At 41.2% G+C, this 26722-nt stretch overlaps 2 protein-coding genes across 6 annotated transcripts; one reads left to right on the top strand and one right to left on the bottom strand.

The window, feature by feature from the left end:
* The first annotated feature begins 16 nt into the window (after positions 1-16).
* Positions 17-5990, top strand: tyr (tyrosinase). 2 transcript variants are annotated; one of them, XM_061782419.1, is made up of 6 exons: positions 18-1788; positions 1887-2741; positions 3777-3993; positions 5110-5257; positions 5345-5526; positions 5608-5990. In XM_061782419.1, exons 2-6 carry the CDS (start codon positions 1914-1916, stop codon positions 5853-5855), a joined length of 1623 nt encoding a protein of 540 aa, XP_061638403.1. In that variant the 5' UTR covers positions 18-1788; positions 1887-1913; the 3' UTR covers positions 5856-5990. The 2 variants fall into 2 exon arrangements, with proteins under 2 accessions (XP_061638404.1, XP_061638403.1); XM_061782420.1 differs by having other exon boundaries at positions 17-2741.
* Positions 5991-6295: 305 nt separating this feature from the next.
* LOC133482358 (NADPH oxidase 4) lies at positions 6296-22174 on the bottom strand. 4 transcript variants are annotated; one of them, XR_009789769.1, is made up of 19 exons: positions 22065-22174; positions 21880-21975; positions 19708-19818; positions 19171-19255; positions 16275-16372; positions 15220-15247; positions 15052-15124; positions 13949-14029; positions 12150-12357; positions 10898-11062; positions 10750-10812; positions 10174-10234; positions 9585-9666; positions 9181-9300; positions 8966-9074; positions 8414-8482; positions 8149-8249; positions 7397-8071; positions 6296-7317 (listed from the first exon to the last, which is right to left on the bottom strand). XR_009789769.1 is itself a non-coding variant. In XM_061782417.1 (18 exons), exons 1-18 carry the CDS (start codon positions 22119-22121, stop codon positions 7951-7953), a joined length of 1728 nt encoding a protein of 575 aa, XP_061638401.1. In that variant the 5' UTR covers positions 22122-22174; the 3' UTR covers positions 6296-7950. The 4 variants fall into 4 exon arrangements, 2 of the variants coding, with proteins under 2 accessions (XP_061638401.1, XP_061638402.1); XR_009789770.1 differs by having other exon boundaries at positions 6296-7776; positions 7866-8071; XM_061782417.1 differs by having other exon boundaries at positions 6296-8071.
* Positions 22175-26722: the final 4548 nt, after the last annotated feature.

Below are 26722 nucleotides of genomic sequence, written 5' to 3'. Positions count from 1 at the left end.
AGGGGTGGAATTATTTTCTGAAATCGATGAAATTTCTACTTCCACCTGAGAAGTTCTGTTTGAAGCCACGCACTGGCCACGTACTTTTGGTCAGTCATTAGGCGTCAAGAAAAGCAAGTTGAACAAAAACTACTGAAACATTCGACATCTGTACACGTGCCTTCGAAAGTTTAGAGGTCAAATTAAGTTCATCTGTAAAGTGAATTTTAGGTTCATCCTGAAATGTCACCCCAAAGTCAAATACATCTCTAACCATTTGTGAGTACTGTATGCTTGACGTAATAAAGTGTATTTAGAAAAAAAATACAATAACGAGTTATATGTAGCATCCATATTTAGCACCGCTTGGCTGCATTACGGTCAGTGGTGAGCTGGCGCAAACAGTCCGTTGGGAGTGGAGCTATAGAAAGCTAACCGTTTAGCTGTTTATTAAAAGATAATAAAGCTATAACTACCTTCTCAACCTCGACATTAATTGTTGTGCCATATACCGCGGTGCACTTGCTCTTCTGGTGGGAAGTGTCCGTGGAGCTGTGCCGCTGCCCGGTCCGTGTGTGGAGGGGAAATCGCAAATAGCGATGCGATGTTACTAACCAGAATATTACGACCCTAACTGCTGCTTCGGTTAAGCTATTTGTGAGTTGTTGAGCCATCATTAGTGAGTTTGATGACATGGTGAAGCATGCTTTTTAACTTTTTTCGGGTATGAAGGGGTCTTCTAGCTTGTGACAGAAAGTCTTTCCTGTCTGTGACAGGTAGTACTTCCTGTTAAATTACAAGCTAAAATAATACCTAGCTTACATCGCAATAGATTACAATATGGTTGAAAAATCCATTTATTTCAGTACTCATACAGTATGTGGATTCTTTAAACACTTGGGAAAATACTGTTCAGCGGGCACTTCACTTTTTGAATTGAACTACCTAACGAAATTAAGCTTGACACTATTTGCATGTGAGCATTTGACATGCGCACGTAAGAGCAATTGACATACTAGCTCGAGCGTTTTTGACATGCACGTGTGAGTCCGGTTGACATGCACGAGTGGGCGAGTTTGACAATAAGAGCGTTTGAGGAGTGATTATGAGCGCAAGACATTCAGTCCTGCGTATGAGAGCATTTCACTCGTGTTTGTACGAGCAGTTGAAAAGCGTTTATGAGCGAAAACATTTCAGTATTGTGTAATAGAGCCTTTTAGTAGTGTGTAAGAGAGCATTTGAATAGTGTGACAGCTAATCCTAAATAATGTCTGTAATGGCCCCTCATAAAACATAATGCTCACACATATTTGACAACCATTAACACGCTTATTACTACACTTTCACACTGATTCAAATTGAACCGCTGTACCAATACTAAAATTTTCCTGACCTATACATTTACAAAATTTGAACTTTATTTTAATTTTTTTTCTGCCATTGCAACCACACATTGCCAATATGAATAAACATGGAACCTATGAAAAAGTTGGATAGGCACGCCGAGTCATACATTTGTGCCTGAGGTATAGTGCATCAGAGGTCAGTTGGTCTCAAGGCAGAATAAAAGAATCTGGACTATTATCCTAAGCATGTGATTTTGTATGAGGGCAGACACAAAGTTGTGCGCGCGTGAGTGCGTGTGCATGAGATCACACTTTACTGCGTCCGCGGACGCCCCCTAAATCAGCTCAATGAGTTTGGAGCGAACAGTTTACTGTGGGCAGGGTGGAGACAGCGAGGGTGGAAGGAGGTTGGAGGCTTGGAGGGGAACACATTGGCAGAGCACATTCTCAAACAGCACAAAAGGTAGTTTTAATAAATGTGGATTTCAAAGATGCAAATGAATTTGTTTGTGTGTGGCTGACTAAGCCGGGGTAACTTTATCTTTTCGACGGGTGTTACAGTGACCGACTGACTGCCAATACTTGAGCATGAGGAGCCTGTTTGCGGCCGTGCTTCTTCTGCAGCTTCTCGGGGCCTGCTTTTGCCAATTCCCTCGCCCCTGTGCCAACACAGAGGCCCTACGGACCAAAGAGTGTTGCCCCGTGTGGGATGGAGACGGCTCAGCGTGCGGCGCCCTGTCGGGCCGCGGTTTCTGCACAGAGGTGGAAGTGTCAGAAGAGCCCCACGGCCCGCAGTACCCCCACAGTGGGATTGACGACAGGGAGCGCTGGCCTTTGGCTTTCTACAACCGAACCTGTCGCTGTGCGGGAAACTACGGCGGTTTTAACTGCGGCGAGTGCAAGTTTGGCTACTGGGGAGCAAACTGTGCAGAATACAGGGAATCGGTGCGGCGAAACATCCTGAAGCTGTCAGCTGCTGACCGACAAAAGTTCATCTCCTACTTAAACCTGGCCAAGAACACTGTCAGTCCTGACTATGTCATCACGACGGCAACCAGAGCAGAGATGGGCGAAAATGGTGAGAATCCTATGTTCGCTGAAATCAACACTTATGATCTGTTCGTCTGGATGCACTACTACGTGTCGCGGGACGCCTTCCTGGGAGGGCCAGGGAACGTGTGGACGGACATCGACTTCGCCCATGAATCTGCAGCCTTTCTGCCCTGGCATCGAGTCTACCTGCTTCACTGGGAGAATGAGATAAGGAAGCTAACAGGAGATTTTAACTTCACCATCCCATACTGGGACTGGAGGGACGCCCAAACCTGTGAGGTGTGCACAGATAGTTTGATGGGGGGCCGCAGCCCCTTCAATCCAAACCTCATCAGCCCTGCCTCGGTCTTTTCATCATGGAAGGCAAGAATATTTTTAATGAACTTCTCCATGTTAATTTACGTTAATAATTTTCCCCTTACTTATCCAGTTAAAATAGTTCAGTCATCTTTTTAGAGCACAGTTTACACAAAAAAATCAGATCAACAAGCCAATTAGACTAAATGACTAAAATACATCATGAATTGGGATACAATTGACATTTACATACACTATACATTACATACAGCTTACTACCACATCTCAAAAACATGCTTCTTATGTTAACTGAAAAGGTTCAATTGTCCAAAGTGAAAATGTGAGTGTAAATGGTTGGTGCCCCTTGATTAACTGGCTCAAAGTCTGCTGGGATTAGCTCCAGCTCACCCATGACCATAATAACTAGAAGTGTTATTCAAAATGGATGGATATACAATGTTTGATATACGCCATTTGCCTACCTACTCACAAATTAATCTTCTCGCTGAATTTTTTTATTTGCTGAAAAACACACCTATTTGCAGTTTTTGGTTTTTGTTGTTGTTGTTTTTTTTTTGGGTGTATTTTTTTTTTCTGAAACGCCCATAAATAGCCAAAGAATTGGCGCCATCTTGTGGCATCTGGATGCCGAGGGACTGAGACAAGCCTTGTATGTCGGGGTGGAGCTAAATTTAGCCAAGGATGCGGAAGAAGTTACAAGCGAGTCGTCAGGCTCACTTTTTGGGATTTTTTTCTAAATCAAATTATCTATAAGCCATTTATCTTTTAGGGTAATGTTAGATGAATTTGAAACGATATTAAATTGCCGGGTTGTAGTTTGTGGCTTGTATGTGCAGTTTAAAATGGGCAAATATAAACTGTTGTGGGGTATGTCAATTAGGAGGGCTCAGTCCCTATTAGTTTACATTCATGAAGAGGACAACAATATTACAGTATTGTTACATTAACAATGATGAACAACTTAACGTTTACCATCTTCTTGATTTCTATCCATCATCCTCACTTACTAGGAACCGATCTTGGGTTTGTACAAAAATGTTGAATTAACTTGGTGTATCTGTCTGTTTACATGTACTGTAGGTGATCTGCACTCAGCCTGAGGAATACAACAGTCGCGAGGCATTGTGCAATGCTACAGTGGAAGGACCACTGCTGCGTAACCCTGGCAACCACGATACGAACCGAGTGCGGCGACTGCCGACATCAGCTGATGTCGACTTCGCCTTGGGCCTCCGCGAGTACGAGACCGGACCCATGGACCGATTCGCCAACATGAGCTTCAGGAACGTTGTTGAGGGTAAGATCCGTAAAAAAATAAAAAAAATAAAAAAAAAAAACACAATTACACACATACATTTGTATTACAGTACTCACATGCCTAACAAATGAAGGTGAACATAATCCTCGGGCTAATCTCTCTAATCCAGAGGGGGATTTTTGGCCCATTTGCAAGCTCACACAGGGATAGATATTCATGATGGTGAAAATGTCCGTCCCTCAATCGATCCCATCCATTTCCTACACCAATTATATTGAATGAGGTCATGAAAGGAGGGGTACAATTAATCAGAGGCCTGACACATCTATGTATCGATACATCCATCCATGAATCCAAATCATGTGCTGTGACAGCCACCTATGCAACAAAGATGAAGCAAATTTAATAACAGTACAAATAACAATAGTACTGCAGTACCATACTTGGAACATTAATTTAAAGGGAAATGACAGGAAGCATATTAATGTTCCAAATATGGTACTACCTGATCAGGGACTATACGGTAGTTAGAACATTGCTGTACGACTACTTTATATTATCTAAAGAACTGAATTGTACAGGCCTGTAATTAGCACTCGTGCCACTTGAGCCCATTGCTGCTTTGCAAAAGTGACTTTATTTCATAGCAGCACTATTATAGACTTGCAATTTGTAACAGTCAGAAAGACTCAAAAGATGGTATAGAATAACAATTTGTTTCAGTTCTACAACAATTTAACATGTCCTGCCTGGCACAGCGGACAATGACCTGTCAATGCCCCCCTAACAGTGTGCTCGTCCCCACTTACCGAAATGTTTCAACACAAACTCAGAATAAATAAGGCCACAAAATTAGACATATCACTTTTCTGTATTTGGAACACAAACTGAGGGAGGAGATCACAAATTAGTATCAAAGTGTAGGAAATGGAAAATCTATGAATCAATGTAAAAGAAAATCAACATTTTAAAACACAATATGTTCAATACATACTATGTTTTACATTTTTTACTTGCAATCCGATGTCCACACCGAACGGGTCCACTAGTTTGATCATCTCTAATGTATACATTCCTGTAGTTGTAATAGTAAGGTGTCCCGATACGTTTGTCCATAATATAAAAAACTGCCCTCACGGTCCTTCGTTCCCTCAGGTTTTGCCAGCCCAGTCACAGGCATGGCAGTTCAAGGCCAAAGCACCATACACAACGCCTTGCACGTCTTCATGAACGGCTCCATGTCCTCTGTGCAAGGTTCCGCCAATGACCCCATATTCCTCCTGCACCACGCTTTCATAGATAGGTGGAGTAAATCCAGAACACACGCATTACTCCATTTGTTTTTCACTTCACTGTAACCCAATGTAACCAACCATCTTCTTTTGAACAGCATCTTTGAGCGCTGGCTCCGAAACCACCAGCCTGAACGGGCCTTCTATCCATTTGCCAATGCTCCCATTGGCCACAATGATGGCTACTACATGGTGCCATTCCTGCCTCTTTATAGAAATGGAGACAATTTCCTCTCCACCAAGTCAATGGGATACGAATATGCCTATTTGTTGGACCCAGGTCAGTCAAAAACATAAGTGTGACTTATCCATTTTTCAGCCTTGTAGATATGAATTAGTGTCATTCTTTCTGCCTCCACAGGCCAGAGATTTGTACAAGAAATCCTGACGCCTTACCTCCAGCAGGCCCAGCAGATCTGGCAGTGGCTGCTGGGAGCCGGTCTCATCGGTGCGTTCATCGCGGCAGTCATTGCGGTCATTGCTGTCGTAGCAAGAAGGAAATGGAGACGGAACCAGAGGAGGAAGCGGGCCTCCATTTTTGGAGAACGACAGCCGCTTCTTCAGAGCAGCTCGGAGGAAGGTTCAGCTTCCTATCAGACTACTCTGTAACACACACACAGTATATTCTGGCTATACATACACAGGAGTTTAAGTAACAACAATGGGACATTTTACATAATTCCATTTTTACGTAAGATCATATTTGGTGAAGCGTCAATGCACCTGAATCAAAAGTTTCGACTCATTAAAAGAACTAATTTCCATCACATTACAGGTGATATAAATCTAGATTGTAGTCTTAGCAGCATTGCAAAACTAAATTTTTGTATTTTGTGAATACCAAAACCAAAGATTTAGTCAATGAAGTGAAAAGTCCTGTAATGGTTCAATGTCACAAACATCACCTAGGATTTTTTTTTAATACAATACAGTATTTAGAATGCACTGCGCAGGCAGTGGTTCTAGGTGACAATAAAGCGTCTTATGTAAATTGGTTGATTTGGGTGCACAACCCTTCATGAAATTTGGAAACACCAAGCTGGAATTCATTCAGGAAGATGTCCCTTGTATTTCAAACTTTCAGGAATCAGATACAGTGAGGATGTGCGGGTATACATGCACCTGCACACTGGCAACCAAGTTTCATAAAGGTCCACATAATAATAATAATAAGAAGAAGAAGAAGAAGAAGAAAAAGAAAACAATAATAATAATAAAACAATAATAATGATAATTAAACAATAATAATAATAATAATAAATCACATGCTTGGGTTGGGTGGAAAAGCTCACCTTAAAAGATGTTTGTTGAATCTTAACATTCTCAATATTCAGACATTAAATGGGTGTAAATTACTATTAAATGTATAATTATTATTGACGTTATTATCAACCAATTGAAAGGTAACGACCCTGTTTTTACACAAGTGAACACAATGACCGAAGCACTGGTGCTAAAGGATCGTAATGCAGGTGATCTTTCACAAACTCATGAAATGTATGTGAGTTGCTGCATTAAAATTATACCTGATCCTAATGTTCTATGTGGTCCTTCTATTTTTGAAAAATTTAAATTTCACACATTTTGCATCATCATACCCCATAAGGGAACCAAGATTTACTGTATATATTTTCAATATTTTTGCTTCAAACAAATGACCTCATCTCTTTTCTAGAGCTATAGGCATTTAAGATCGAAAAAAAAAAAACATCCATCCATTTTCTATACCAATTGTCCGCATTACGGTCTTGGTTAACCTGGAGCCTTTCCCAGCTGACTTTGGGCGAGAGGCACGGTACATCCTGGACAGGTTGCCTGTCAATCGCAGGGCCTATATTGACAAAAAGCAATCAGACTCACATTCACACCTATGGACAATTTAGAATCTTCAATTAACCTAACAAGCAAATTATTGGAATGTGGGAGGAATCCGGTGAAAATCCACACAAGGACAGATAGAACATTCAAACTGCAACGGGAATGCCCTAGTCGAGGTTCGCACCCCGAACCTCAGAACTGTGAGGAAGACATGCTTACCACAAAGCACCATGTCGTCCATGGATAAAATACGCTGAAACAAAATAAATACATGAAAACAAGAACTAATTCGAACAACTGGTTTGAGATGTGTATAGTTTTTTTTTTCTTACAATTTATGGTTTCTTCTTCTTCCACGGTCATATGAAATATTTTCCCCACTTGTGCATATAAATACAATTGTGTTGGTATGCATATAAAGTGTAAAAAAAAAATTATAATAATAATACAAATTTCCCATCGTGGGATGATTTAACAATTCTTCTTCATATGACATGTCCACACTGATCCACAGTGAGAGGAACACCCGCAGTATGATGCGCTCATCGAATTGTGCTTGTGGTCCTCACTTGGTCGATCCCTCCATTATCCAAGCAAAGAGCTAAATCCAATAGCAACTTCCAAAATGAAGCGCATTCTCGTTGGTTCATAGTGACATGGGTTGTTCACAATTCCCGGTGAACTTCAGAGGCTGATCCCTTTCTAGAGACCTCTGCAACGCATCAGGTTTAGGCTGTGAGACCATCTCCCCAGGGAAAGTAATACTACAGTCAGGCTGTAAATAGCCAAGGTTTAAGTCACCTTTCTTTTAGAGTGGCTCTATTACATAAAGCCAATGTTGAGTGATTAAATCCAATGCAGCTATGCTTTTCTCGCTGAAGCCCAATCAGCTGAAGGACTCCTTGTTAAATTCAAAAGTGGTTCCAGGGAACTGAGCCGAGTTACACAGTCTGTGAAGAGTCCTGGAGATGCTTTTGGGTCCGCAACAGAACACCCCCACTCGCTTACTGAAAAGTCACATGCAAACACAATTAGAAATGTCATTCCTTGAAGCAAGCTGAAAATGATCATTCTTCATACTCACTGCTTATTGGTCCTTCCGATGTCATCTAATAGTAACTTCCACCTGGGTCGACCCACCAGCAGCCGTGACGCAAGCAGACGGTACTTCTCCTCAGATATGCACTTCACGAAAAGTAAAAAGAGTATTTAGAAAAGAAAAATCATCTAAACGCGTGGCTTCTGCCCTCAGTTCTGGATGTGTGGAGAGGATATCTTGAGCTCAACCGACATTCATGGAAATAATCAACACTGTGTATGTGTTTTGTGTTTGTATGTGCGTCGCCTACCTGCTGGTTGTCCGCCTGGCTGATGTACAGTTTCAAGTTAAAGTAGTCAGGTCTGTTTTCATGCCATAACTAGATGACACAAAAAGAGTGAGAGTGTTCATTTAATTCCTTTGTTATGTCAACCATTGACCACACGGTGGCAGCACTGTCACAACTGACTTCAAAAGCGCATTTACAGCCCCCACCTCTAACCTCCCTCTTCACTTTAAAGGAAACATTATGCTTTTATTTCACAAATGACGTCTGTCATGTGCTTTCATCAAAATACCCCAAGGTTCAAGAATTATACAACACTTTACACGCCCTATATCTATTTTTTTTATATAATTATTGTCACTTGAAAGCTGGAAAACTTTCACTGACCTGTATATATATATATATATATATATATTTATAATATAAACACAGGGAAGTCCAAACAACTTGGGGGAATTGGCTAATCTCTTATAGTGGAATGGACTGTTTTCAAGTCACTTGAAGTGACATACAACTATTTTAAAGCCAATAGTGGACCAACCATGTTGCGCTTAACAAAAGTGAGTGTGATCCAACCTTAAGATGTAGGGCACACAACAACTCGGTGAACCAGTAGAAGGACTGGAGCTCCCTGCAGACCCACACAAAGTATAACCTCTTCAACCTGAACCCCTTCCAGCCGTCACTGGGTCCACAATGGCGAGGAGAGACAGGTAGAACCGTTCAAATGACAGCTGAAACAAAATCGCCACCATTCATGTGACGTACAGTGGGGACTAGGAAGTACTCACAGCAGAGCGCGCAGGATGCAGGCAAACGGCGTGACCCCTATTCCGCCCGCGACACAAAGGCTGACGTCATAGTTGAACACTTCCTCTGAAGGACTTCCAAACGGACCGTCCACATAAAGCCTGAACATACACATGGAGACAACATCAATTTACGACACAAATAAACACACACATACACAATGAATTTGACTTCCTACTCTGAGTTAAGTACACATGCTCAGATAAACATCCTGCATCTGAAATCTCACTGTGTTTGTCTGTCTATGTGTGTGGATGCGCGTGTCTACCAGCATTCATTATCTCTACAACAGTTGGTGTCATCGAGAACACTCTCAAAACTCCCTCGCTCTCTCTCTCTCTCTCTCTCTCTCTCAGACACACACACACATCTCACACGCACGTACTTGGGATAGCTCCTCTGATGAACCACAGGGAGGATGTCCAAGTCTCTCCTCATGTCAGGAAGTAACAGCTGCGTGAAGCGCTCTGAGGAGAAAAATAGAAAAATAATTATTTTAGCCCCCGAATAAACTCGAAGATTGGTTAGTGGAATCCAAACACAACACGTACAAAAGCAATGCTGTAATATTTGATTGAAGAAGCATCAAAATGCTTCAGTACGTATCTTTACATTTCTAGTGCAATGTTTTCTTGTGTTGTACTTTCACATGTCATCGTGGCCAACACAAATAAATTGACTTCCCCTCTTGTCTTCTCAAAGCAAGCGTGCATGTGGAAACAACACGTTTGCACTTGTCACAGTCTCCCTAAGGCATGGGTATTGCCCCGTATGTATGTGAAAAGGAACAGATTTACTTGACATGAATTTTTTTTTTTTTTTTACTCTTTGTTTGTGTCTGGTGCCACCACAGAGAGGTACGTGATAGGTTTGTGCACATCTCTATCCTGCTTGATCAGCGCAGCTGTCTTCTAGAATGTGTGCGTGGGTGTGTGCGTGCGTGTATGTGTACGTGTGCGCATACGTATACTCACCAGTCCAGTCTCCCACGACTCGTAGATGGATGCCAAATGTTTCTTTGTTCTCCGTGGGACACTGCAAAGTTACAAAGCACACAGTGAATTACAAGGAAAGAAAGACTAAGACACACACACACACACACACACAGACCCAAATACAGATGACTCAGTTGTTGGGGAGTACTACAAAACACACAAATAAATAACATGTGCAATAGCATTCTATAGCAACATGTTTTTCCATTAATCCTAGTGTATTACACACACACACAAACAGATACACATTTACAGTCTTCCTGTTGGCAGATGCTGGCCCCAGGGGTCCGTCTGCTCTCTGTCAGAGTGATTCTCTCTACCGTCCTACACCAGTCATTTCACAGTGTGTGTGTTCCCAGGAACCCGACAAATAATGTGTGCGGCCAAGTCACAGGATGTTCCTGCTGTCATTCAAATTAATTCAAGTAGCAGAGGGGGCAAAGAAGAGCATGTTTTCAAAAATGAGACACTATGATAACACACCTAAGTGAATACATAGGCATGTACTTGTGTTTTTAAATGTCACATGTCAGGAATGTGTCGGAAGAAGCTTACCGCCGTTAGCGTGAAAGGATGGTTCTCAAATGATGAGACATTGGGACAATTGAGAACAATATACTGCAAGAGGAAGAGCATGAAGAGACAAGATGAGGAAGTTGCCACTACATGAATACAAGAGCGTGTAACCAAACGCATATCGTACCTGACCCGGACGAGCTTGAAAGTTCTTCTTAAGCATTCGTAACTCAATGACATCACACGGGTGCTTGATGACAGTCACTATGGTAACCGGTTCACTGCTCCGGATGTAGCGGTACAAACGCTCCGCACAGTAGAGACACAGAGGACCCGACACCCACAGCCATGTCTATGGGCACACACACGCGCACACACACACATGCACGCATTGTAGTCAATTAACCAGAAAGCCTTTCTATGGACTGCATGTCACTTATATCTATCCATCCATTTTCTATACTGCTTATCCTGTTCAGGGTCACAGCGAGCTAGAGCCTATCCCAGCTGACTTAGGGCGCAAGGCGGCGTACACCCTTAAACCGGTTGCAGGGTGCATATAAAGACACGTATGTGCTGTCACTGAGCGGGAACTGAAGCCACGCTCGCTGCACTCGCTGTGTTTATAGTGTCATATGTAGTGTTACAAAGAGCCGCTTTGTATTTCTACTATTATTACAAGAGAACTTTTTATGAGTATTAAATATAATCTTACCACAATATGATATGTAATTTAATTTGGGTATGTATCTGCTTATATTATTAGAAATCATTTAAAAAGGTGAAAAAATAGGTGAAAAATACACTTCTGAAGTCTCACGAGATATGCTGATACAATATTGTGGGACCGCATGCATTACGTTTTTATGGGGGGGCATATTTTTCCCCAAATTTTGGTAGAAATTAAAACACTGTTCCACTCAAATGGTAAATTAGCCAAGGGTGTATGTTTTGATTCCTTAAACCATCAGGAGAAGCAGATTGTTGTGACCAAACCAGCTGATGTCGATATTCAAACAGCCCCAATGGCAAAAAGGATGGATGACATTTGTTAAAACAATGCGTGTGCTGTTACCTATTCTCTCTTTTGGGAGGTACCTGTTGCAGTCTAATTGCTCTCAGCTCCCCCAAAGCCTGAGGAGGCTTTCACTGGGATTTTATGGAGCTGCCTTGCAGCTTAACGACCATGTGCAAACACATAATCACACACAGGAGGAAGTACATTCACAAGCAGAGACCTTGATGTAAGAAAAACAAAAAAAGGATGACTCCCCCTCCCTAACATCCCCACGCCTCTAATAAACAGGACCCACTCCCTCAAACACTCGCGACAGAAAATACACTGCACACGCTCACTGCAAAAAGAGACGCACATGCAAAAACGTGCAGCACATGGTAGAGGAATGCACGCAGACGGAGACCCAGACACAAACACAGACCTGAGGGCAGTGGGGCTGGAAGTGAGCCTCTTCCCTGCACCGCATCTCCGCATCATCGCGTTGCTCCAGTTCCTCCCGTTGTTGCTCTGAGCTGCTGTGATTGGCTCGTAAGCACCCAGGGGGATGGGCCCCAATGTTGGTCTGATATTTTAGTGCGCCTCTTTTTGGAAGATGAAAATAGAGATGATCAGTTTTGCCAGTTTTATACCTTCACACAACAGAAAGACATGGCGTTCACACGCCAAAATGTAGTTTTGAGAGCTTTCATGATCAAAACAAAGACAAAGTGCAATATGTGCAACAAATTGCAATATGTTGTTACAATATAAAAAAAAGTATTTTTCTTTCAATGACACTTGGGTGGGTCATTGAAAAATGGAATCCAATGTACACACAAATAGATGGATTGGACTGAACAACCTTAGAAGGAGCATGCAAGGGGGGCTTAAGGTGCCTGGGAACCTGCCTTTTTGACTTGATCAAAAGTTTGCATTTTGATACACGATGTGTCATAAGGTCAAATCGGAACCCTGATGAAAGACTGATGTTGTTGCCTACAGTATATTAGCTTGCCTGCCAACTATTTGAATGTAATAAACAAAGCCACTCACTGCTTTGCACATGTTTATGGAACATTGTTTGGAAAATTATTGATCCTTGCCTCATACGTTGATCAGAGTTTTGATTTAAGGTTTTGGTCAGCTTTAGGATTTCAAACTGGGCAGACCGGGCATTCGTTGGGAATGACTGGGTTAGTGTTTGATAAATTCAGTCACGATCCGGAGTGTTGTGAATGTGTTGTTGAGATATTTTATTTACTGTCCTGCAGACGACGCTTAATAAAAGTCTTTGAAACAAAATCTATAATCTATAATTACAAAGTAATTGAGGGCAGAGAAACAATGTTATGCTGCGGATGGAGAATGTGAGGTGGACCACGTTCTAAAATTATTTTCTCAATTGTGTTTCATTGAACAATGAGAATAAAGCCACTAACCTGTACAGAGCTCCGGCCATGACTTGGGAATTTTATTTTGGCCACGATATAGTTGTGACATGCACACAAAATGCTAATATATGACCACAAAATAGATGTAATTTGCACACAAAATACTAATTGCTGGGTTTGTTATCATTCTGATTAACAACTAAGCAAATGGTGCGCACCTTTGCTAGAAACTGCAATTCCTGATGTCCTTAAGCCAAGTGTCTTTTCTTATTCCGTTTTCATTAATAGCCTGCAATGCTATGCTAAGGCGTTACAAACTCTTATTCCATGTGCCCCCCTTTTAATTTTGAGCACCTGCCCCTCCAAAGGTCTCTGCACACTCCTGAACTTTAGCACGAATCAGGAATCATGTTGCAGTATTCTGTATCATAATGCATATGTTAGAAGATTGATTACAGGTTGTTAATAGTGTCCGTGTACTATAAATACAACAAATACCAAGTACAGTAATCTTGGAAATTAATACTAAGTACCTCAGTAAATTTGATGTGAGGCAGTTATGGACTGTTTTTCCAAAATAAACCACTTACTCTTCATCATGTTAATGTTGCCATGACATTTTGTGCACCATAAGTCAGCAAGAAATGTGCTTTGTCATGTTTTGCATGACAGCCGTCCATGCGTCTATAAAAAGCTGAGAAAGGCATTATTTAGTAAATGTAGTAACGTTTCTGACTGAAGGGGTTCTGTATTTGCTTATAGTCATACATACTTTCTTTGGAGATAACTGTAGAAAAACACAGGTCGTGTTATATGTACACTCAGTGGTCTGAAACTAATCGATACCTACCCGACCATGTGCACCATAAGGATGATGTAGAAGATGATGAACAGGTTGTGTGTGTACCAGAAGATCTCATAGTTGTATATTCTGAAATAATGAAGAAGGCAAAATAGTAGGTGTTGTATTTTCAAGTAAGTAGTGTCCAAAGACATTTGTTCAAATTTTTTTGTAGGTTTTTTTTTTTTTGGGGGGGGGGGGGGGGGGGGGTGGAGGGGCTGAATGAGGGACAAAGAAGTTAAAAAAAAAAAAAAAAAAAAGCGAAGACAACAAAAGAAGGAAGCGAATTGAGTTTGTTCACGAGCAAACGCACAGACTCCCAGCTCAGAGCCTGAGTAAGCAAGACATCAGAGGTCAATATTAGAGGGGTCATTACACACAACGACCCTCAGGGTCCATAAACACCGCACACAATGAGTGTTTCCAAACTCCCCAGTCACCGCTTTGAATTCAACTCCTTTAGAAGCTTCAACCGCTGTTCTTTCATCTTCACATACTGTCAACATAAGTCACGAGCAGATATTGTTTGTCAAAATGCTACCCACTTTGTCTTCCTCGCTTTAGGTTAGCAATTCAAAATATTTCTTTGTTTACTGCACTGAGGATTTTACATTTTCATTCATACTTATCTTAAGTCTACATCAACGATTTAAGTATAAAAATAATACAGTCCACTAAAGACAATAGACGACTAGGAATAATTACGTGGGTTATTCCACAGGTTTGTGTGGTGTCATCCTACATCTCGGTCCACTAACCAAAACCCTTATCTCTCCCCTTAAGTAGTCTGGAAATTCCTCTTAACCTCTCTTCATTTGCTGAAGGCAGCAAAGAGAGCGCACTTACACACACACACACACGCAGAGCGAGTGACCCACTGTGACCTCAGTAATGACAGCGCCATGAGTGAAACACTTAGTAGATAGAGATTTGCTCGGTAACAGACCTCTGTTCTCTTTTGCACACGCGCAATGTGAGTCAGCGACGCCACAACAAAGAAAAGATGGAGACAGACAAAGCAAGTAAAGACGCTGATAAGACGTTTGCCTAGATTTGGAAAGTTTTAAGAAAAAAAAAAAAAAAAAAGGGATTATGCTGTGATGATCACTTACCGTACGCAATGGGAAGAGGATGTGAACATCAAGAAAAGGATGATAACCAACAGAACACCAGTGATTCCTGGAACTAAAAGTCAATCAAACAGCCAATCAGAGCCGATGAGATCAGTTAATACAGTCTATCCGTGATCTGCATGAAGACAACAAATAGTATTGTCTTACCTGTGGTCAGAATAATTACTTTTGGGTCCTAGGGAGATAGCGACAGTCAAAATATAAATAATCATCTTTATCAGAACTTTGAGCCTCATTTGCCGACAAATGTGTTCGTCAAGAAGATTGAAGTCTACATGTTTATAATAAGGAATTAATTACTTACAATTTTACACTAAGTACTATAAACTCGAGTCACAGTCATAAGTGATAGCGTAACATCGACCCACCTCGGCAAAAAATGCGCAACTCCATTTTTTTAATTTTTATTATGCTTATTAAAATACCGTAATGGGAAATAGATGCAAAAAGACTGGAGGAAAACAACACTTTGTTTGAAAATGTTTTCCTCAACAAGGAGAACCTTGCAAGATGCAGTGGATATAAAAAGTCTGCACACCCCTGTTCAAAGGCCAGGTGTTGCGATGCAGAAAAATTATACCCAAAAGAAATAATTTCAAAAATTTTTCCACCATTAATTTGGCCTATAACCCTCACAACTCAATTGATAAAACGTTTCTTTTTGAAAGAGGAAGTAAAAAATAATTGACAAAATCTGTGCTCTGTGCTAACCACATCATTTCACTGTGGTTTTACTTCCTCCTTTTGATTGAAAGATTGAAAATTTTAGTTATACAGGTTATAGGTCAGATTACTGGTGGAAAAAGTTTTGAAATGAATTCAATTATTTTATATCACAAAAACGTGGCATTTTAACACGGGTGTGTAGACGTTTTATATTCACTATATCGGCCTATTATTATTATCTGTATAATAGAGTTATCTGATTGGCCACCTTTATGAAAGATTCCCGATGTTTTGTTTTATTTCTTTATTTTTTCCTCAATGAAAAATGCATTATTATTATTTTTATAATTCATCACGTGAAGGTATTTATGCTCTTTTGGAAATGTGGTCAGTATGAATTAACTCATTTTTGTTGAGAAGGATGAGGATTGGGATTGTGGCTCAACCATGCAGATATACAGTAAATACAAGATACAGTATATGGTCTCAATAGCTGTTTGCAATACATCGGCGTGCTAAGATGTTAAGTTTCTCACCTCTCCTTTGTAGCGAGCTAAATTAAGAGCAGGAAAGTCTTCTGAGTAGCTGCTACTGAAGTTGACAACGTTCACCAGGTGGGCAGAGACGTGAACAACTAGAACGAGAAGATTATACAATAATGTTGGAGCTCAATCACTCACAAGCATCAGCGCAGGCATGGAGGGTGTCTCTGCTTTACAGACACACACACACACAGAGAAGGTCCAAATGAAGTGGGAGCGGACACGCAAACACACACTTCTTTGTCCATTCAGCAGAAAGTCAGCAAAACATTCTCCTGACTCACTTGAACACAATCACATCTAGACACCTACACTCCCTGACATCATAGGCTAACCACGCAGCCGTTTAACAGCTGATGGTATTAGAGGGTGTAATCATGAGACACAAGGATCCTTTTTCTCAAACAGACATCCTCTCCCACTCCCACAGCCCCCCCTCCACACACAGACAGACATTCTTTCTTCCCTCAGTGCAAAGCTCCTCATTCACTTTTCACCCCCCTTTTCGTTCTCATTGTCTTTTGGCTCACAACTTTGGAATTTCTCAATTAGAACGCAAGAACTTTGCCTTGAGGGAGTTGTGTGTGTGTGTGTGTGTGTGTGTAATTGATGAAGTGTAAAGAAAGGTGACAGGATTTAGAGATGAGGTCATGCTGAACAGCAGATGTCTGTCCTTGCAGGTCCTTTTTATGCGTCTATGGTTTCAAAATTGTAGTCTTGCCAACACCCTGTCAACAACTAAACACGTGAAGAAAACAAATCATAGAGCCACCTAAATAAATAAAAAGGTTTTTTTTCCTTTTACTTCAAAGTTTCATGGAAATCAGTTAACCACAGTAACACACACACACACACACTCATCTGTGATTCCATTCCACTTGTTTTAATCAACCTTTTGCAAAAACCTATTTGAAAAGGTTTATGAAAAACAGCTAATTAAAAATGCTGGAAAAGTTCTGTATATTATTAGTTTACTCACAAGATGTGTCACAAAAGATATATTTCAAACTACAAGTTTTGGCTCATTCACCATAATGGTAGACTTTTTCCAGGTTTTTTTTTTTTTTTTTTTTTTATATTTGCAGTCCTTGCACTCAAGTAATGTCTGCATAATGTGATGGTGTAAATGTACCCATGAGAGGCCAGGATGACAATAGAACCGCTTCTACACAGCTGCTGCAGTGTGTGAGTGGTGAGACATAACAATGGCGTAACATTCCCAGACTGAAACAACTCCATAAAGCCAGCAGGAGACACTGTTCACACCTTGGTCATGGAATGCTGGTGTATGGAATTCTATCTTCATTCACACCTAGGAGCCTACATTTAAGCTACCACTATAACCGGACGATACATCAGCTATTCACTTTCAGTACTACACCCATTTTTTGCTTCATAGTATTGGGTTCTTTCCAGCTAAAAAAAAAAAACTGTGTCACAAAATGTAAAATATCCCTTTGGCGGCAAACCATGGTGAACATTGACATGGACAGTGGTACAGTATCTGTTTTGGGAAGTGTGTTGTAGGAATTGACCATGTCCTTCCTGGTCTGCCAGCTGCATTGATTCTATTCTCACGTCCAAATTGTGTGAGGAGGAACTATAACTTTTATTCTCCCGGTCCAGTTTACATACTGCAATAGCTCCTTGGAACTATATATCGTTATCCAAGTGTCATGTTGTGACATCCTTTTCCCCCGGAAATGTTCTCTTTAGGGGATTGAAAAAAAAGCCCCCTGCCAGGACTGAAAAAAATGCTGCATGCATTCCTTCTATAGTCCAGTTTTGATCAGGCTAACCAAATGTTTCAATTTCTTTCTACTGCCATATAACTGTATTCACTAGTACCGGTATATATTACTTATATGAGACATTGTTAATTTCTGAGTAAACAAGCCGAGCAAGACAGTCAACCCAAATGTTCCATATTTTACCAAACCAACTTTTTCAAATACTTGGGATGATATATTGCCTCAATGGTGCCTCAGTAAACATGTGAAATATGAATTAAAATCATCCACGCATTCCTGAGATCCAGATGAATTTTCTGCCGAGAGGCCTGAAATCAGGTCATTCAAATTTCTTGAGCTTATCTACGTCACTAGCGAAGAGCTCCGCCTACCTCTCTGCCCCCGAGTCAGCAGCGTCAACATAATAAACACGTGTGCTCTCACAAGTGGGTCTACTACACGGACACAACCAATCAGAGGAAAGGGGCCGTCTTAGCCAAATATGGAGAAAGCAGATACAAAACTGGGTCAAACAGAAGTAACTGTCAGAGGGGCCTTTTCTGGACACTCTTATGACGAAACCAAGGTGGGGGTTTTAATGAAATTAACACTTTTATACTACGTCCATATTGGAAAGTCACTCTGGAGGTCTAAATGGCCAAAATATGGGACCTTAAAAAAATGAGAAGAGTCGAACAAACATTTTCTTCTGCAGGTCTTTAAATCTTTGAAAATACTGTTGGTCAAATTTCTGCCACATGTAGTTTAATTATTGTGAGCATGGTCGTCTGATTGCATTTGGCACTTTGGCCAAAGGTAGCTTCCACCTCGGACAAACACACAGCACATAGGTTATCTTTTCTTTTAAAGCAAAGCTTGCCGTGAAACAGTGAAAACACAGATGGAACAGGACAAACTACTCAACGGTGATTAAGAGAAAGCAACCAACAAAGCTCCGAGGAGCTCCAGTGATGTCTTGGGAGAAGACTCACAAGAACACACACACATACTGAAAACTGAGAACACACGCCCAACCAGCTGGAGGGACGTGTAGATGGTACTGCAGGAATGCTGATCCAGCATGCATCCAATTATCCACTCACGCAAACACGCACACATACAGAAAATGAGTTGGAATACTTTGATTTTTGTGTATTTACCTGAGAAGATGCAGATGGCGACCCCACAAGCCACATGGAAGGTCTTGCGCTTGTCCAGCAGTCGGCGGGTCTTTCTAGTTGATACCTTGAGAACGAGTATGTCAAATGTATACACATAAACTCACTGGTGACTTAATCAAGCAGCGGTTAGAGTACTTAACATTACTAAGATTGGACAGTTGTTTGCTTTCAACTTTATAGTAACAGTTTAAGGAAGGCTCGTTTCAGTTCCAGCATTGGTCCATAATGGCCTGCTCAGATGAATTTGGTGTGGATGATCACCAACTCATCAAACACATTTGGGATGAACTGGATTGCGAGTCAGGTGTCCCAACTACAATGAGACTCAGTTAAGTACATACCTCTGCCTAAACAATCCTTATTTGGTTCAGCACCAAATTGTACACTTCATTGATACCCCTGCATATGCCCGATCGCTAAGATTTGTGTATTATGCAGTGAGAAATTAAAGCAAAGTGTAAAAAAAATACTGGGTCCAGTATCTGATGTAAAGTCATGACATGGGACGCTTCCTACCGCGTGTGTTCCTCGGACAAAGGTAAGCAGAGAGCGACACATGGGCAACAGCACCAAGCTGCAGTTCAGGTTGAGCACGGATGCAGAAGCCCTGCTGATGCACAGTCCGAGCTGGAGGAAAACACACACACACACACACACACACACACGCATAGTAATGCAGGTTCCTGAAACTGGGTTTTAGTCAGAGGGTGCAATGGACAGACAGGTGATGCTGATTTCTATTTTCGCGGTTTTTTTTGAATGCACATTTTACTAACATTTCCAGTGGCCATGTAAGGGCGCTTGTCTCTAAGATGTCCGTCCATCCATCCAAGAAAAGCCGCGCAAACACGGGGTGAAGACGCAAAAGTTCCACACAGAGAAGGTCAAAGCCGAGATTCAAACGCTTTGATTTTGAGGCAAATGTGCTTGCAAACAAATGAGGGAAAAAAATGCTCCACTGTACAGCTGCCAATTGTGTCAACCTGCTGACAACCTGCTCCTGCTTGATACATTAAACTGGCAATCCTCACGATACAGAGAACACAGTGTAATTTCAAAATCTGAACCACTAGAAAACAGCAATGCTATAGTGACAATATAATGTGCGGACTTTGTCCATCTGTTTGCTACTTAGCAGGCAATTTCTTGGAACAGACGAGCAGAAGCTGCAGTACCATAATGATTGTGACGGCTCAGGGATTCCATTTATGTCAATAGTAACAGTAACAGTGCAAATAAATTCCTGTATCCCCCAAATCAAAGGGTTCTTTCTTGGCCCATGCAACACCCCTCTACAAAGTTTTCTAATATGTTGTGTGTCGCTTCTGGTTGGCCAAATGTCAAAACTGTCCCAAAGTTAATAGTATGTTTGTCCTGTGGAGGTGATTTTGCAAAATTGAGATGTTGTTGTAGCTTATTGTTATTAACTGTCCTACTGTTTACTGATGTACTATGTCAAAATGATTGCAACAAAAACGTTAAAACAACTAAACCAGCGGGGACCTAAGAATGTTTCCCCATTTGTGATTTGTGAGGTCATCAGTCCCGGTAGATGCCACCTCTAACCCTGGGATAGACTCCAGCACCTTGTGAATAATTGGTGAAGAAAATCGGTAGATTCCACTTTTTAAATGTTTATCGCCAGTCAGTGTCTACGCTACGTTAGGATTCTGTGAAGCAGAGGATCGCCTGACCAGGGTGAAAACGGTGCTGTTCACCTAAAGTGATACATGACGGGTGTCAGCTGTGTAATCTGGCCCCACGCAACCAGCCACCGATCAGTAATTAGGGCTTTTTGACGCCAACCGTTTATTGTGCTTTGGCATCGGTTTTCGAGTCAGCCTGCTCGTTTAAAGCCATTCTCCACAGGTGCCGTCTCTTCATATTACAGCCGCCGGATGACAAAGGTACACAGATAAAGAGAAGTAACCGAGGGGGGGGGGGGGTTGTGTTTGTGATGATTAAAAGTGAACATGATCTTGAGTTTACTTCTGTACTTCTTTTTTTCTTTCAAGGTATTTCACAAAGAGGAAGAAGAAGGGGAAAAAAACAGCTGCCGGCAAAACCTCAAAAGGAGCTAAGATCTCACATACACACCATACAGGTGAATCAAATAAGATGATTTTGAGGTTAAATCGCAACTTCTTTCAGTAGCGTTAAAACACTGAAGCCCTAATTTGTGCCCGCACACACGCACACACACACACACACAGACTGAAGCCCTCTGTCAAGGCATTTAGTCAAAGCCAGTGGCATGCCCACGCTTGCCCTTATTTCCCCCGTACTTCCCACCGGTCAGGCCGCACATGAATAGTTCGCACATGCTGCTTGCTGCCATGTCTTATTTTCCCACATTATTAAAACAAAAACAAACAAAAATAATAATAATCCTGCACGGATTTTGGTTTGATTTTGAGTGTTTTTCCACTTCTGTCGGAAAACAGGTCTCTAGGGCCTCACTTTAAACTACACTAACTCAGGTACATAAACACACTGAGTGCTCTTTTAACCCTGATCTGACATTGTCTGTGGTGATCAAAAACACACGCAGCCGCACTGCCATGAACGTGTGACAACAATTACACCGACGTTCACATGGGCCTGCGAGCATCAAATTCTTACCTCGGTGTGTGTGTGTGTGTGTCCGTGTGTGTGTGCGTGCGTGCGTGCGTGTATGTGTGTGATTACCCCAAGCATCTTGTAGAGGTAGTGATACTGCTGTCCACCAGAGTACATCAGGAATGTTTTGACAAAGAGCCAGGTATTAGTTCCCAACCACAGCATCTACATGTAGACAAAAATACAGTTCAAGCCTTAACCACAGTATAAAGTCACTTCACGGAAAAGGTTGACAAAGGTGTCTCCCTCCCTACCAGGACCAAGTGTTTTCCTCCCTCGTTTGCGAGCCAGCTCCGCGCCGACACGACCATGATGTCCCCGACCCTCTCTCCAAAGTGCCGGTGTGTGTGTGCGCGTGTATATGTTTGCCTGAGAGAGAGAGAGAGAGAGAGAGAGAGAGAGAGAGAGAGAGACGAACGCTATCAGTTTACGACCACCAGTGGGCGCCATATTGCCGCTTAGGTCCATATCTTCGCTATCAATTTCGTCCATGTGCTAGTACGCGCCTTGTCCTAATTAGTCGGACAACTTTGGCGTACTAGTAGAAAACTACAAATTATTAATGAAGTCAAACTTGTGCACTAGTTGACTATTGCCCATAGTAACATGTACTGTATGTTGTGTTGCTTCTTTTCCTACGGCGACGATGTACCAGGATTTTGCCTCTCGCATCCAACCCCAATGCTTTTGGTACTTGTGCTGTACATGGGCTTCCTTTACAGGGGGACACGGGAGCACCCCTGTAGTTTGTGTTTTTACCATCCAAAAACAATGTAACACGATAAGAAACGGAGACACGACAAGCACTAGGACCCCATGGAAAATGGCCACCAATAACAGCAGTGACTTGGGCTCAACCAGTGGTGTCATACATATGGCCCATGGGCCAAAACCAGCCCGCTATAGAATACAATCTGGCCCGCAGGATGAATATGAAGTGGAAATAATGCATAAGACATTGTGGTTGGGGGGGGGGGGGCTAAGGATAATTTTAAGAATTATTATGCTCATGTAGAAAGTGGAATAGCAATTCAATTCCTAGGTCTTCATAAGTTGATTTAATTTTAAAGTGCAATAAGATTCCATCCATCCATTTTCTGAGCCGCTTCTCCTCACTAGGGTCGCGGGCATGCTGGAGCCTATCCCAGCTGTCATCGGGCAGGAGGCGGGGTACACCCTGAACTGGTTGCCAGCCAATCGCAGGGCACACACAAACAAACAACCATCCGCACTCACATTCATGCCTACGGGCAATTTAGAGTCTCCAATTAATGCATGTTTTTGGGATGTGGGAGGAAACCGGAGCGCCCGATGGAAAACCCACGCAGGCACGGGGAGAACATGCAAACTCCACACAGGCGGGGCCGGGGATAGAACCCGGGTCCTCAGAACTGTGAGGCTGACGCTCTAACCAGTCGGCCACCGTGCCGCCTGCAATAAGATTGTTTTGCAAAATTACTAAAAATGACATTAAGTGTAAAAGGGTTTTGTTTTGCATTCAAACAAACGTAACAATTTATTGTTATTTAGTATTATATGATTTTAGTGGTCCGGCCCCTTGGAGATCAAATTAGACTGCATGCGACCCCTGACCAACAATGAGTTGGACAACCCTCAACTAAACTGTAAATGGCACTTGGCTGGCCCAATCACATCACTTGGACCCTTGAGCACACTGACGTTAGATTATCAATTTCCAACACCAAGAGAGCAGTGCTCAAAGCAGACTCAACATGTACAAGTGTGACGGCAATGCCACCTCCTGTAGAAATATCCACCACATGTTCGCGAGACAGGGTCCTACCTATTTAGTATCCTCACTATCAAACTTTTATTATATGATGACCAAAAAAAGCACTTAAAGCTCAGTCATTGCTGTTGTATTTGAGGAAGTAGATTTGACATTGAAATGAACAGCTCAATACATAAATATGTGAGATCTACATGTTTTTTATAATCTGCATGTGTGTCATAATATACAAAAAAAATAAAAAATAAATAACGCATGAATTTAAAAAGATGGACCAAACACAAAAATGAATGAGCCCTTAAATCAGACTATATATATATATATATATGTATATATATATATATAAGCTTATCAGTAGGCGGCAGGTTGAAAGGTGGTTCTCTCCATGGCTATACAGTATATAAACAACAGAGAGCTGTTACCTCCCTACATTCCTGCGTGCACAGAGACCCCAAACCCACCCCTCCCTCTCTTCACGCTCCAATCCACGACATGAAACACCACCTCCACTTACACAGCTGGGTTGGGTCAAGGGTGTTATCTTAGTCTGGGAGAAATACAGCTTTAATAATAGCAATATACATTACAGCGCAATTGTGATTCAGGTCTAGTATTGTTGAATGAGGACCCTTTGTCAATTCGGATTCAAACTTGACAAAACTGTTAGGAATCATCATCATTGCATACATGTGCATTTAGTTTACAGACACAAGTATTGTTAAATAAACTGGAAAGTGGGATAAAAGCATCACTGTGCAGATGCACAGTAGTCAGTGAATATTTACAGTGATCCAAGAAGTGGGAATAAAAACCAGAGACCAGATATATATATAAATATATGAAGTTGTATTGATATTTAATTTTTGTCTTTTTTTTTTTTAAAGCAGATTTGGTATTGGAGTAATCAAATCCAAATATATAAAATCCAACAAAACAGTATAGCTGCAAAAAGCATACAATTTTGAACAGCACCAGAAATGTTTGTAATTACCAAGAAATACCACAAGATGGCACTGGCAGCAAATTACCTTTTTTTACTTTTTTGTTTATTTTAAACATGAATAAAAAATAAAGCAATATTTACTATAAGTCAACTCGATAAAAAAAAAAAGATAAAACAAACAATAATTTAAAAAACAAGCACCAATGAAAAGACAAAAGAGAAGGTAAAATAGTCAGTAGTCAACCCAATTATTGGTAATAAATTACCCACTGACGTATACAGTATACATGTTCGAAAAGGAGTAGGAGGAGGAGTAGGTTTATGTTTTACCCTTTAAATCTCCATTCCATTAAAAATATATCAACAATAATTCTGAATTTCTATATACCCGTACTACTGTCATAACATAGAATGTATTTGTCTTTTAATTTGTGTGTCATGTTTGGACATTGTTGAAGGTGCACAATCAGTCTGTTTAAAGTTTTCGTCCCAGATACAGATAGACAAAAGCTTTTCATTGCATTGATCCATCAAGTTACATTGCTTTAATATTTTGGTACTTGGATTACATTACTACTTTCTTTAACAGGTAACTAATAACTGTATCGGAAGACATTTTGAAAGTAATCCTCCCAACCCTCTATAGGACTCTTGATAATGTACCTGAGGGGTCACCAACCCTTTTGAAACTCAGAGCTACTTCTTGTGTAGCGATGAATGCAAAGGACTACCAGTTTGATACAAACTCATTCAGGGCTAAAGACGTATTTATACGTCTTTTAGAATCCGACAGTTCGGTGCCAAAGACATATTTTTAATCGAAATTCTTAACCGAAAGCCATACGCAGCATACGCAGAGTGTCTGAAAACTTATTGTTAGCATCTTGGGGTTGCTAACATGGAAGTTGAAGTTGGGATGACGTTTGATCAAAATTTTCTGACATCAACCGACGTTAAAAATTTTTAAGCAGATTGTCCCCTCCGTGTCAGATGTATTATGGGTGGATAACAATATCACTTCAAACACATTTATGCTTATTTTTAGATCAATTATTTTCACATCTATGCACAGCTGCAAGTGTCATCTTTGGTTTCGGCGCACTGTGAAGTCCGTGGGAGTGTCAGTTACAAACTTTGATGAGGTGAAACCGACACAATCATGTTAAGTTTTTTTAGATTAGCTCGTGCCACCCCACCGCTGTACCTGGTTAGCGTGATACATAATATGAGCTGTTCAGAGTGCGGCAACTTGTGGCGTAGAGGCTAAGGTGGCTGCACCGATCACTTAGCTTTACTTCTTTTCATCACAGCTTCAAAGTATCCCTGTTTGTATTTTACTTTTCCATCCATTCTCTATACCGCTTACCCTCACTAGGGTAGCGGGTATGCTGGAGCCTATCTCAGATGACTTTGGGTGAGAGGAGATGTGTTACACATTTATTCAAAACCTGAACACTTACACGGTTGGACAAATTTGTTGTAGCGGTGTGACGAATGTGCAGACAGGCTGGACAAGATTACTGGTTTGACATTGCCCCCAACGACCAGAGCTGGAATCTCGAGCCAGTCAATATGGCAGCCAGTTGAACCCTAACACCGGGACTGCATATTTTAGACCGAGGGAGAAAAACACAGCAGGACTGTCAAACGTTTTAACAGTAAAGAGGTACAATAACAAAAGTGGTTATATTTCTTTGAATCTGATCGTTTGTAATATGTTATCATCTTATCAAACTACTGTGAAAAGACAATAACAGACTGAAAATTAATAATTAAAAGCAGATTTGCCATTTTATTGTTGTTGTCTTCCTGTGAGTATATCAGTTTTGTGTTCTAGTAAACAGGTAGTCATAGTATATTATTTGTGACATTTTTGTTTAATTTTTTTTTTTATGTAAAATGTGTATCTGGTTCGATAAAGGGTCGGGAAACACTCATCTTGTATGCCTACTTTGAGCCTGTTTTGTGTCTGTATGCGTAACTATGGAAACGTTTCAAGTCCGAACATTAACTAGTCTCTCCCTGGTTTGTTGAAAATGAATTGTGTTAAGGACAAAGGGCGTACTAGTTAGTACATGTACGTAATAGACAGCGAAGATGTCGACTTGAGTGGGGAAATGACGCCCTCTAGTGGCCATAAACGAGTGGTACTGATAGTGGTCGTCTCTCTCGCTCTCTCTCTGTGTCTCTCTTTCGTGACGTAATATGACGTAAAAAAG

Source organism: Phyllopteryx taeniolatus, chromosome 8 (genome assembly GCF_024500385.1).
Source record: "Phyllopteryx taeniolatus isolate TA_2022b chromosome 8, UOR_Ptae_1.2, whole genome shotgun sequence".
Classification (NCBI taxonomy): domain Eukaryota; kingdom Metazoa; phylum Chordata; class Actinopteri; order Syngnathiformes; family Syngnathidae; genus Phyllopteryx; species Phyllopteryx taeniolatus.
The sequence above is the reverse complement of the archived record's forward strand: the minus strand, read 5'-3'. Positions and strand labels throughout refer to the sequence as shown.